Below are 13440 nucleotides of genomic sequence, written 5' to 3'. Positions count from 1 at the left end.
GCGCGGCGGAACCAACTAGCCGGGCGGAACCAATAAAGCCGGGGTCGCGCCGCAGGGGCGTGCCGGAAGGGCCCGCGCCGGGCGGAAGGCGGGAGGCGGCGCGGCGGTTCTAGCAGCTTCCACGGGCGCTCAGAGCGGAGGCGGCAATCCCGGTCCCGATGGCCAAGTGGGGAGAGGGAGACCCGCGCTGGATCGTAGAGCAGCGGGCGGACGCCACTAACGTCAACAACTGGCACTGGTGAGCGGGGCGGCTGCTCCCAGACCCGCCCGGGAGGCCCCGGGGCGGAGGGGGCTGCAGGGCCGGAGTCGCGGGCAGAGGGGCCGCCTCCCGTCCCCTCCTCGCGGACTGGTGCTGAGGCGGGGGTGTCCGGGCTGGTCCTCCGGGGCGGGGCGGCCCCCGGCTCCGTGCGTGTGTGACGGGGTGCCCGAGCCGAGGTGTGCCGGGGGAATGCCTGGAGGTGGCCTGCGGAAGAAATCTGTGGGTGCTTGTGTTGAAGCGGGGCAGGGAGACAAGACTGGGGAGCGCGGGATAGTCCCAATATGCACTGTCAGCGTGGCCTGTCCCACATTGTCACCCTGCTCGGTTTTCCTGCAGGACAGAGAGGGATGCCTCCAACTGGTCCACGGAGCGGCTGAAAGCTCTCCTCCTGCCTGTCAGGGTGGAGGGTGAGGAAGGGACGTGTGAGGTGACAGAAGTGAGCAAACTGGACGGAGAGGCCTCCATTAACAACCGCAAAGGGAAGCTTATCTTCTTCTATGAGTGGGCTATCAAGCTGGCATGGACTGGTGAGTGATATGCACCCCTCCTGTCAAGGTCAGATTCATGTGTGATATCAAGGGTAAGGGTACTTATCTCATTTGGGAAATAATAACAAAGGGAACTAGCATATTTTGATATGAGTTTGCTTTGACAACAACCAGAGTAAGAAAGGTTGATATGAACAATATAATTATAATTGCAGGCACCTCAAAGACAGGAGTGAAGTACAAAGGTTATGTGGAGATTCCTAATCTCTCAGATGAAAATGACATCGATGAAGTTGAGGTAAGCAAAGCTGGATGTATGGAGTGTTCTAACAGGAACACTCACAGCGTTAATATTTCCTTCCCTGTCTCCATTTTTAGAACATTTGTGTAGAATTTTTTACTGTTAGAGACTGCTTAAGTTAATAGAAGCAAAGACTGGTCTGGGTTGGATGAGATCTTTAAAGGTCATCTATTAGCAACCTCTCAGCCATGAGCAGGGACATCTGTCACTGGACCAGGTTACTCAGAGCTCCATCCAACCTGGCCTTGAACACCTCCAGGGATGGAGCATCCACAGATTCTCTGGGCAACCCGTTCCAGTGTCTCACCACCCTTAGAGTAAAGAATTTCCTTCTAATTTTTAATCTAAATCTACCCTTTTTCAACATAAAACCGTTACCTTTCATTCTGTCACTGGACTCCCTGATAAAGAGTCGCTCCCCCATCGTGTTGTATCTTTATCAAATTAAATCTTGTCTTCTAGATGCAAAGGGCTCTGTAGCTCAAGAAGGTATTCAGGCACACATGTACAGTACTGTAGGCTGAGAGAGGTGAAGTGAAAGATTAATAAAACTGCAGGGGTGTTTATGAAAGTGTAGCCAAAGTCTGTGATGTTGAATTGAGTAATAAAAGAACTGTGTGCATTTGTCCTTGTTAATCAGTGCTTGTATTTATTGTTCAGATCCTTGTCAGCCTTGCTAAAGATGAGCCTGACACTAACTTGAAGACCCTGATGAAGCAAGAGGGTGCAAAGAAAATTAGAGATGCAATGAAAACTTACATCAGCACTCTCAAAACGGGTATGTAACCGAGAGGGAGAAGTGTCATGGGAACCCATATGGACTAATTCGAAAGAAGGGATGGGGTAAAGAGAGAAGTTGCTCTCTCCATCTCAACAGAAAGGTGTCAGAGCAATAACAGTAACTTTGGGAACAAGCATTTGGGAAGAAGCCCAGAAAGATTGGTTTTGGTGGTAATGCAATAATAAACAGTATTTTTGAATTTATGTTTTAAAACTGAGAATGCCTTTCGTATCCTGAAGCTAAAGAGAAAATGAAAGCCAGTAAAAAGGGTTGGTTACCCCAGTGACATAGTCACTGCCTGTGGCACAATCTGGCCTTCAGTTGGCTTACTCCATTGGAAAGTGATATCTTCTCCAGTTTGTCATTTGTTTTTGGGGTTTTTTTTCCCTTTTGCCACACTGGTAAAGACATCTAGTGTTACTTGGATTTTAGAGTAAATGATGTCTGGAAATAGCTCTGCAGGTTTTGTTGGTGTTTTTTAAAGACCTGTCTCAGCATCTGGACCTTTTTTTTTTTTTTTTAAAGTTAAATCTGAGTCCAGCAGTTGGAGTTAAATCAATGTGCTTTGGTTGACTTTGGCTTTCCTCTCAAATGCAGGCTGGGAATGCTACAGTTACTTTTTATATCCATTTATATTACATTGCATGTCCTAGATATGCTGGGTACAAACCACCACTGATTGCTGTTTTTCCAGGATTAAATTTCTGTACTCTTGGTTTTTTTTCAGGCACTGTAGTGTTCAGGCTGGGAGATGCAGTCACCCAGTGAAAGATAAGAATGCTAATCAGAAAAATCTGTATGATCTTGTGGGCTGCAATAAATGAGAATAAGTGGGAACCAAGTGTTGCAGGATACAGGTTTATGCACATATGATAAAATTTTGCTTTCTAATGGAATTTTGCTGCTCTGAACAGATGAAGAGGAAGAAAAATGAGCAAAATGTTGTATAATTGGTAAAAGCAGAAGTGACTGAGCTGAAGAAAAACCAAATGTAATTCTGAATGAGGCTGAAGGTTCTGATGGAGGTAGAAAAGTGTTAGAGCTGCTGGACAGGGTGTTGGTGAGGCTTGCCTGGCTTTCTGTGTGTAGTCCTGGCATCTGGTGTCGATAAAGACAGAGTTACAAGTTCCTATTGTTTACTGCAGCAATACAAGAAATGGAAAAGCTTGGTTTGGTGTATCTAAGCCAGCAAGGCAAAAGTTTTTGGGGTGTGATTGCAATTTATATTAGAGAGTGAGAGAGGAAAAAAGCTACGTAAGTCTAAGACTAAGCAACATGAATGTGAGAGCAGCGTGTGGAAGATGCTATGTCTAGGCTGCAAAGAGGAGGTAAGTTCCTAATTGTTAGTGTGGGCAGGTTCTGACAGGGCCTTCGGTGGAGAGTAGTGAGGGAAAGAATTAATTGCTTGTAAAAAGAGGTCTGTGATTTTTTCTAAACACTGTTTCAAGTCATGGATGCTAGCCAAGAGCAAGGGGGAAACCAGGAAGCCCTTTTTGACTGTGTATTTCAAAGTACAGTCGGAAGGTTTACTTGATCTTTTATCGGTTTCATGGGCACATTCCTGTCTTTCCAGAATTCACCCAGGGCATGATTTTGCCCACAGTGAATGGTGAACATACAGAAACGGCACCTCAGGTGGCTCCTAAAGCAGAAGACCACAAGGTAAACAAAACTGCAAACATGCTTTGGGATCAGTGAAGAAAGGTACGCTGTATTAGATTCTGGAACTTACAGGAACAGCGTGTGTTGTGTATAGGATATATACATTCAGGAACTGGCAATCTGTGGAATAGGTGTGACTGTTTCCATTGGCAGCACATGATGTTTCTTCCAAGCAAAGTGATAAATCTGCTTTGGACATACTAGTATGGTTGTATCTTATTGCATCTTTTCTAAGAGCCTTTGTTTTTCCCCTTGGATATGTGAACCATTGGTTGATTTTTTTTTTTGTTTTGTTTTTTTGTTTGGATTTTCTTTTGGTGAAAAAAAAGTGTGTATGTGTTTGTTTTCCTTGTTGTTTTGTCAGACGGCTGCCAGGAGCAGTACTGCCACACCACAGTCCAAACCCATAGGAGTCAAGATCCCTACCTGTAAGATCAGTTTGAAGGACACCTTCTTAACATCCCCTGAAGAGCTCTACCGGGTATTCGTTACTCAGGAGGTAATGCCTGGCTTCTTCTGAGAGTGGTTTTTTGCATATAGGAGGCTCTTCCTAATAAGGTCTTCAAGAAGTTCTGTGGGACACTCACAATCCATGAGACTGGAATCAGAAGGCTGTTGTACAGAGTAGGTGCTGAAAGCTTGTGTGTGCATCTTGTCACACAGCTGACAAGAGGGATTAGTGCCAACCAGAAGCAAGTTCCAGACTGCTGTCAGCATCTGTCTGTAGGTGTATCCCTTACTGCATGTGGCCAGATCACTTGGGATTTACAGTTGTGTGCTTCTGGTTTGTTTTTTCCTTTTAAGGTTAGGTGGTATCAAAAGGATGCTTTGGGAATAGCTTACACTTTTCTGCATGCTATTATATAGTTCAGGAGGAGAGAGCAGCATTGTATCATTATTTAAACATGGCCTTAGTCTTTTGTTCTTCCTAATTTGATAAAAAAAATGAAAAACCAATGAATATTTTTTTCTTAGAATTATGTTTTATTAAGAAATCAACAAAGTAAATCACTGTGTGACTTAAAACACAGCATAGCACTATGAAAACTGGAGGTTCTTTTCCTTGGGCGGGTGAAATGTTGCTGTAGTACCTAAAAACTTGATTTTCTGGCCAGGGATTTTGTCTTTTGCTGAAGACCTTACACTACTGACCTATCTCCTCTTCCAAACTTTTGTATCTGGGTGGGAGGCATTAGGCAACAAGTTTGCAAGAAAATAATGTCAAGTAATACAGATCTGCTCCTGAATTCTTTTCAGATGGTCCAAGCTTTCACCCACGCACAAGCCACCTTGGAGGCCGATAAAGGAGGCAAGTTTCAGTTGCTGGATGGCAGTGTCACAGGAGAGTTTGTTGACCTAGTAAGTACTAACCAGTTCAGGTGTATCTTGCTCAGCAGCAGCACTGTTATCAGGCTGTAACTTTTTATCAGTTTTGTAAGAGTAATTAATTTTGTAATCAGTTTTGTTAGCTAACTGTGGGGTTCTACCTGGTGCCCAATAGTTACCTATAATTTCTGTGGCTATTGAAGCATTGCTAGTAGTATGGATTAAAGCCTGGCACTTCAGTCTGGGGAGAAAATCTGACTTCCAGTCATAGATCTCCCCTGTCTTTGTGTGATTTTACTTATCAGAGGTTGGAGGAGTGTTAAATATAGTAACAACCTTTTTCTCTTTGGCTCAAATGCCACTAAAATCTTCTGGACAGTCAGGGACTCTGTCTCAGTGTTTGGGGCTATACTATTGCTTACCTTTCTAGAAGGGGATTGAAAAGAAAAGGACACTTAAAATCTCTTTCCCTCTATGTGTGTGTTGCTCAAGGGATCTCTTAAGGCTTCATTCATATCAATGCAATTCTAGATGTTTTCTATTAGACTGTAGGATTTACAAAAAATTACTACTCAATCTTTGTCTTCCTTTTCAAGGTTCCTGAGAAGCAACTTGTTATGAAATGGAGATTTAAGTCTTGGCCAGCTGGTAAGTAGTCCAGAAATGGACTTGCCCATCTTTGAAGGATACCAGCCCCATTTGCCACACTTGATTGTGTCTCATGATCAGGGAGGGGAGAATGTTCTGGGAGCTGCTCCAGTGTTACCCCAGCTTCCTCTCCCATACTATCATGCCTGCATCTTCAGCCACTGCACTGTGTAGGGCAGTGAGCAGGTAGGAAGGATGAAGTAGCTGCTTTTGCAGCTGTAGCTGCAACTGCTTCCAACCGCAGGGAGAGGGAGCCCTCTTCTCGCTGTGTTTCTAGGGAAGGCCTACAGCTGCCTTAAGTAGACCCTCTGGGAAGGACCTCGAAGAGTCTTAAGTGGTGCCCTGTGAAGGGAGGGGCAGAGCAGCCTCTGGGGGCTGTATGTACTGTACTACACACTGCTGACAGATCTGCTTTGGTTCCTCTAGGACACTTTGCAACCATCACCTTGAACTTCAATGACAAAGGTGGTGAGACAGAGGTGTGCTTGGAAGGCAAGGGCGTTCCTGCCAGTGAGGAAGAAAGAACAAAGCAAGGCTGGCAGCGCTACTACTTTGAGGGCATTAAACAGACATTTGGTTATGGTGCCCGCTTGTTTTAATACTGGCTGCTGGGAGGCTCTGCCTGAAGACTCTGCCACATGGACTGATAAAATTCTCGCCTGTTCCTTTCTAATCTTGGCCCTGCCGCTGAGTAAAGTGGGATGACAGGTGATGAGGAAGGCCATGGAGCAGCACCACTTTCAGTCCCTCACTGCTTTGTGCATGTCTTGTGCTGCAGGGGATTCTCTTACATGTACATACTTCTATTGCTAAATAAACCTAACTTAAAAAAACACCGTGGAATTTGTGTCCTCAGATTGGCTTGAGTTCAAAGGGTTGAGCGATAGGCTGAGGGAGGGATCTGTCTAGAAAAACAGCGATCAATGAGGATTGCTGATGCCAATATGATTTATTCCTCACTTCTGGGGGAGAGCATGAGCTTGATGCAGTTTTTAGTCTGAGCAGCTGCTCATTTTCCCTCTGCTTTTGATCTGCCGGTAGTAAATGTTTCAAACTCTTCCCATTTTTGAAGGGATCTGTGATCCTGTTCAAGCTGTTCCTCTCCTTTGCATATCCCCTCCAACATAGTCATTTCTCACACTTCCACTAGTCTGCTCTACTCACACTACAATCATGCAAACCAGTGCTAGGGAAACTCACCTAGGAGTTTCTAGATCAATGGTTCTAGAAGGTTGTGAGGCCCTGGGCCAGCTACCTCCAAGAGCTTCAGGCCAAAGCAAACTGTTTTTCAGTAATAAATTCCACCTCCATTTAGAGTCTACAGGGTGCAGTATTTTTTGCTCATCATACTTCAGCTATTGCTTTAACTGGTGAGGAAGAAAAAAAAAGTTTGTTCTCCCCTGTTAATACGTAAGTTCCTGGAGCTGTCTTCAAAAGCAATAAACTTGTTTATAGGAGGGGTGAAAATCTGACCGATCAGAAGTGTCAACCTGCTTAACCTCAAGGGTGATAGAAGTGCTTGGTTTTCTTTTTGAGGCATGAGCTTCTCTTGTATACTTTGTTTTTTCCTAGTGTGTTCTGCAGAGCTCCTCTAGTAAACTAGAAGAGAGTAATGTTACTGGGTGAAATTTACTGGTTTGGGGATTTTTCTTGTTTGTTTGGGGTTTTTTTTTTTCTATTATTTTTTAAAATCTGAATTGTATGTGGTTACTGTTCCTTTCAATAGAGGAGACAGGAAAAAAAAGTTTAGTGGCTGTTTTAAAAAATCCCTGAATGTAGTCATTGGAGTCTCCTTTTAAACTATAAAGAGTATTCTGCCTGTTCTCACTACTTCAAAGTGCTGAAGTATGAAAAAATCATTATAAAGTGTGTACAGACTGATATCAAGAATGCAGCATGAAAAAAATTCTGTAGTATGTACTCATCACTGAGCTGACCTGTGAAAACAAAGGAAGTTTTACAAAGAGGCAGCTGTAGATACAGTAGAGCTTCCCTGTGCCATGCAGGGTTCTCTTCCCCAAAGCAGTGTCTGGCTGGGAAAATGGATGCAGGTATTTTGCCAGGATTTTTATGCACAGATGAATTACTGTATGCAGCTGGTAGGCTGCAGGGGGACAGGTAACATGATGGAGCACACTGATCTCACTGTACAGCCTGTATGCTTGGTTTTCTGTTTGGGAAATCCTGGACAGCAATACGGGAAACCTTAAACAGCAGGGCTAGCAAGTGAGTTCACAGCCAAAAATTTGGTAAAAGAAGAGCAAAATTATTTACAAACTGAAAAAAATGAGCTTGTTCTAAGTCAGCTTGAGAGAAAGGTGACAGCTGTGTTGTGATGTCTTTGCTGTGCTTTGGCAGCAGTGCTGCGGTAGCAGAGCTTGCCCGCTGCAGGCTCTGCTGCCACAGCTGGGCCAGGGCAGCAGAAGGCAGGCCCTGCTAATCACCTGCTGCTGGAAGGTTAGGAAGTGGGACAGGAAGGCAACTGAAGTGGAATTTTAATTGCCTTCCTTTCATCACGAGCAGGGTTTACTTCAGACATCCTGCTGCTTCTCTAATAGGGCACGCTTTGGCCTCGGCCAGCAACCCACATGCATGGGGCTCATGGACTCAGGGCTTTGCTCGGAGGCCATTTGAGGGCTCTTCCAGCAAAACTGACTACCCTGAGTTATGCTGGTGTTTCCCCAGCTGGCTCCCTGCCCCACAGGCTGGAAATCACCATCCCCACAGCAGCAGAACAGGCTGTGTAATGTAGCCATGCCTTGGCTGCCGTTCACATGTGAATCTCTTGGACTAACCCAGAAGTGAAGAAAAGTGTGTGCTAAAATGCCAGGCTGTGCACTCAGGCAGAGTGTGCCAGGCTGTGCCAGCTCTAATGGGGCACAGCAATGGTAATTAAGGCCTTACACCACTTTAGACGTTTACTTGGTGAAGGAGATCTGAGCCTTAAGTCATGCTAGAGAAGGTCACTGCACCACATCTGCCTACTGCCAGCAGACACACACTCCTGCAGCTACAGCTGACCTCCAGTGCAGCTGCATGATGCTAATGAGAAACCCCAGACCTCTACTTTATTTGGAAGTATTGGAAAACAGTCACAGTTTAGTAGTCCTTCAGCCATTTGGGGAAGGGAGGGATGTATAAAGTTAGGGAAAAAAGCAAGGTTCAGTATACTCTGGCCCAAAGGCTCTTTAAGAATCTGACACAGGATAAGAGGGAAAGTCCTGTCAATTAAAAAAAAAACAAAGGTTAAAAAAACAGAAAACAGAAGTGAATTTTTCACAGTGATGGAAGTCAGAGGTGGATCCTCACTGACTGTGCTGTTATGAGGCACACAGAGATGAGTAAGAAGCAACCATCAAACAATAAACCAAAAGGGGTCTTTGAACTTTTTTAAGACTATAGGCAATGCTCTGTATAATAGTTTTGTTAGTACATAAGGGAAGGCCTAATAAACCTGTAATGAATCCAGTGCATTTCAGCATAGAAGATAATATACTTGGTAACTTAAAAGCAAAAAAAAAAAAAAAAAAAAAAAAATTACATTACCACTGGTGCTGTAAAAGATAAGGTCAGAAGACAAGTTTAGAATCAAAAATTATCTTGACCAAGTGGAAAAGTGAGGTCAGCAGGACTACAGCTGAAAACCTGCAGTGTGCTGGGGTTTGTTTTGGTTTTTGTTTTTTTTTTTTTTTTTTTTTTTTTTGTTGTTGTTGTTGTTTTGTTGTTTGTTTGTTGTTTGTTTGTTATGTTTTGTTTTTTCCTAGTTTTCTGCTCCAGTGGTGTGCCACCAGCACAGAAGACTAATGTGGCCACACAGTGAAGTGTGTCCCTTCACAGGCCAGAACAGGGGTGTCTGAAAGGTACATCTTTAACTCAAGATCCACAGACCACAACCACACCTTGCTCTTTCCTAGGTTAATACCAGGCATTGCAGTTCAGGCCTGCTGCACAGGCTTTGGCTAAACTCTCCTGGCATTATCATTCTCTTTGCTCCTTCCAGAGGAGATCCTTCTGGGCCCAGCTGGGCTTTTTGTGTTCTTTCTACAACTGGATTCTTGGAGCTGGAGCCCTGAAAAAAAAAAATCAGGTAATGGGATCTCCATGCTGTAAACATGTTCCATGCTGTAAACAACAAAATCTCATGTTCATCCCTGAGAGATGGGCTTTCCTCACCCCACCTGTGCTCCAGCAAAATCTGGGCACGGCTCCTTCTGTGTGCAGACAAACACCACTGCATGCTGGATGCCAGGGGACTGGTCCAGCTCAGCTCCAGTCCAGGCTGGCAGACTGAGACAACTCAACAGCAACCAGTCAGGAAGTTTTGTGCTCAAAGCAGCAGGCAAAAGTGCAGTTTAAGACTGTCACAGACTGTATGATTTCAGGTGACATCTCCAGGTCTTCAGCACCTGCAGAATTAGGGCAGGAATTCTTCCTGCTTCCATCTGTGGGATTTCTATATCCCAGGAGTTTCACAGCAGGGCCCATCATCCAACACAGCAAGGACCTTGTTGCAGAGGATAAAAGCACATTAGGCACGTTATATACATAGCAGTAACTGCTAACTGCCCCTCCAGGGAAAGAGTGATTTTCTCAGAGCAGAGTGGAGCTCAGCCTGCTACCCCTGGCTTGGGCTTCATGCAACAATGTTTTGGATGTTGCAGAAGGCCAGCAGGAAGCCCCTAGCATCCTTCACTGAGAGGAGTCACCTGCTCCCCCCTGGCCAGGGCCAGCAATAGTGCCAGGCAGCTGTGAAGTAGAGTCTCATGCTAGAGTAGCAGATTAACCCTTGACAGATGTGCAGCCAGCACAAAGCAAAAGGAGCAACAGAGGAGGGGAAACAGCAAGAGCTTGGAAGTGTTTATGATTTACACACTAAATTAACAGCAACAAGAAGTTGTGGCCCCTGGAAAGCTTTGCAAATCCCCCTGCTGTAATTAGCTGTTGGCTCTGGAGGTGGTTTGCCAAAAGAGTTTTTTAGCTGGGATGATGCTGGGGTTTTTCCCCCCTGCTGTGGTGTGCTCGACCATCAGCCAGTACCCAGCTCTGGCCAGGCCGACCATGGAATAAAGCCCAAGGTCAGGGCTAGAGCACAGGAAACGCATTTGCTTCTCAGCACTGACCCTGAGGGTCTTCTTGTAGGAGGCTTCCTTCACTGTAAGCAGAACTTCACATATCCCATGGGCTCCAGATAGTCTTTCTGACCCGTGACTTTTGCAGCCAGACAACTTCAAATGCAAATGTTAAGGGAAGGAAGCAAAGCCACCAGGGCCCCAGCTGGGGCTGGGAACCCAAGACATACAGCATTAAACATAGTATCATCCCTCTCAACCAACAGAAATAGCAACACATGCTTCAGTCACAACTGAATGACATCAGCATGACATGTACATATATAAAGTGCTTTATTGCAGCATCAGATTAAAGAATTCTTCTCTGTGAAATTTTGTAGGAATAAAAGACATTTTATATATATTATATATATAAAAAACCAATAAACTTAAGGAGTGAAAGCTTAGAGATTCATTACTTAAATAGCAGTGGGCTGGACAGAATCTTCGACAGGATATAAAAATAAACACTTGCTTAATGTCTGCTTTTCTCATGATGCTCTGCAAAGCCTCGCGGTGCGTAAGGTGCTTGTATGAGGAACAGCAGTGCTTGTTTCTCATGCTCCAGTTTGTGCCTGTATTGTCCAAACCACAGAGGCAGCAAAGCAGAACAGCTACTTGGCTCTCAACTAGCTTTTGTGGGTATGTCAGGGAACGGGGGAGTATCAATGCAAGAAATTTTTTTACTTGCCCTTGGACAGGAACTCCAGTTCTTACAGGAATTACACCTTTTTTTTCTGGGGGTTAGACTGGTTGACATAGCCAGAGTAAAGAGGAGAGTAAAAATCCTGGGTAACACTCTTACTGTAAGAGCACTTCCTTAGAGAGCAGCCAGTCTAACAAATTGGCTGAGCTTTTGCAAGTCTTCTTCAAGAAAGACTGTTTGTAGAAGTCCTGCTTCCATGCGTGGGTCCAATACTGAACACTAGGCACGTTCAACAGGAGGTTGTTTTAAAGAAGTCTGCACTGATGGTAAATAAACTCCACTGAGAATTTGATCATGTTAATGATGGCATATGGTATGGGAGTAGAAATATGCTCTGCTGAACGACTGCAGTTCACAAGCTCATCCTTCCATGGCTTCAGATGCTCAATTCAATTGCCTCCATGTCTCTTGCTGAAGCTCCCTGGCTCCCAGAACCAAGCCACCAGACCACTGTCACTCCCTCTTGACCACCTCTATATGACCTACCTCTTTCCAGAAACTAGCGAGTGAATGACCATCTGGGCTAGAGAACATGTACTGATCATGAAAATGTTCCAAGGTCTAGGTCTCCATCCGTGCTTATTTGGTTCTCCTCCTTCTCACCATTTACAGAACGCTGGTCATCTCAGACTGCATGTCTGTTGGGAAATGGATGATGTCTGCCTGTATTCTGATAGAACCCGTATCCACAGTCTAGGGATACAAGGGTGTAATAATAGTTGAGTAAGAATAATTCAGCAATAACTTCATTAATACTTTTGTTTTACCAGCTATGAAGTCTTAGGTATGAATGACCAGGGATGCAATATTCTATGACTAACCAAGGCAAATGGATCCACATACACACAACAGATACAAAGACACCCCCAGAAAGACTCTCCAAAGAGCTTTCAGAATATTCACTGAGGCTGGAAAGCTCCTGTAAAAACAACAGACAGTACAGGATGGTCAGCTAAGAATCACTGCAACCAGTTTTTTGGTTCAACAGTGCCCTTCAGAAGTACATGGAATAGCTAGCAGCCTTACATGAAATCTCTAGAGTAGAAATGACTCCATTCTTCTTTATGTGTGCTTCACTTTTATTTCCCCTGATGCATAAAATTTCTTAAATAAAAGCTATAAATTTTCTGCCAGTTCAGCAACTGAATGTCCAGGGACAAAGGTGCTCAGCCTAGTTTCTCTGCAGAAAAGCTTCCAAAATATGCTGGGAGACACTGCCTTGGACCTGTGAAAAGCTAAATAAAACCCAGGAAAGCTTGAAGTGCTAACAGAGCGCATCACAATCCCTGATCTGTGGACACCAGGTATTGACATTATTAGCACATGTGTCTTCCTCCTCTGGAGCCACATTTGTGAGCCTGGCCTGGAAGCGAGCCTGAGGGGTCCATGGCTTGGTTTGTCTGGGCTGCCTCCAGGTGGGGACTTGGGCAGACACAGAATGGAGCAGCTGGGGACATGGGCAGACTCAGCATGGAGCAGGGCCTAGCTTGGCTCAGTGCTTTTTGCTCCTCACCAGCAATGGCATGAGCAGTGGCCAAGGTGCACCCTGCCTCTGGCAGGGCTGTGAGTGGGAAACACAGGATTTTTTTTTGGGCTGTGTCACAGGTGCTCCTGAGACCCTCTGGGACTGCCAAACGGCCAACGTCTGGTAGAGGGCTAGTGCTGTGACTTGTACAGATGCTACCACCCTGTTCCCCCAAACACCAAGGCAGAGGGGTTGAAATGCACACAAGGTGGTGTGTCCCCATACTGACCTCCTCTGAGGTCCACCTATGTGTAGCTTTGGCAGCCAAAACCCTGGTGGCTAGGCAATCTTGCCAAGGAAGCCCAGGCAGCCAGTCTCCTCCTGCCCCACAGCCCACTCCCCCAGACCCACAGACCCATAAGCATTTCCCTGCTCTTTCCCAACTGTGCATGCACAAACCCAAGGATGGGGGGCCCTGCTCTGTATGCATGGCTGGAACAGCCCTGCACACTCTAGGAAGACCTACCCCCAGTTTCAGACATAAACCAGCGTGTGCCAGGGCAGGGGTACAGACAAGAGCAGGCAACCATGCCTGCGGCAGCTCCTCAATGCGGTGTGAAGCCAGCAGGAGCTGAGCCCACTTCACCCTGTGCTCAGCTTTCAGGCTGCGTTGAAGGGTCATAGAGAATAAAAGCA

General features: G+C 45.4%; 1 protein-coding gene across 2 annotated transcripts; it reads left to right on the top strand.

The window, feature by feature from the left end:
- The first annotated feature begins 64 nt into the window (after positions 1–64).
- AHSA1 (activator of HSP90 ATPase activity 1) lies at positions 65–6300 on the top strand. Of its 2 annotated transcripts, none has more exons than XM_053979258.1 (9): positions 65–238; positions 596–786; positions 963–1045; positions 1709–1826; positions 3403–3491; positions 3856–3990; positions 4749–4850; positions 5414–5465; positions 5892–6300. In XM_053979258.1, the coding sequence occupies exons 1-9, from the start codon at positions 159–161 to the stop codon at positions 6062–6064; spliced, it is 1023 nt and encodes a 340-aa protein (XP_053835233.1). In that variant the 5' UTR covers positions 65–158; the 3' UTR covers positions 6065–6300. The 2 variants fall into 2 exon arrangements, with proteins under 2 accessions (XP_053835233.1, XP_053835235.1); XM_053979260.1 differs by lacking the exon at positions 65–238 and adding an exon at positions 283–435.
- Positions 6301–13440: the final 7140 nt, after the last annotated feature.

Source organism: Vidua macroura, chromosome 6, assembly GCF_024509145.1.
Source record: "Vidua macroura isolate BioBank_ID:100142 chromosome 6, ASM2450914v1, whole genome shotgun sequence".
NCBI classification, from domain to species: Eukaryota; Metazoa; Chordata; class Aves; order Passeriformes; family Viduidae; genus Vidua; species Vidua macroura.
This window is presented reverse-complemented; position numbering and strand designations above follow the sequence as displayed.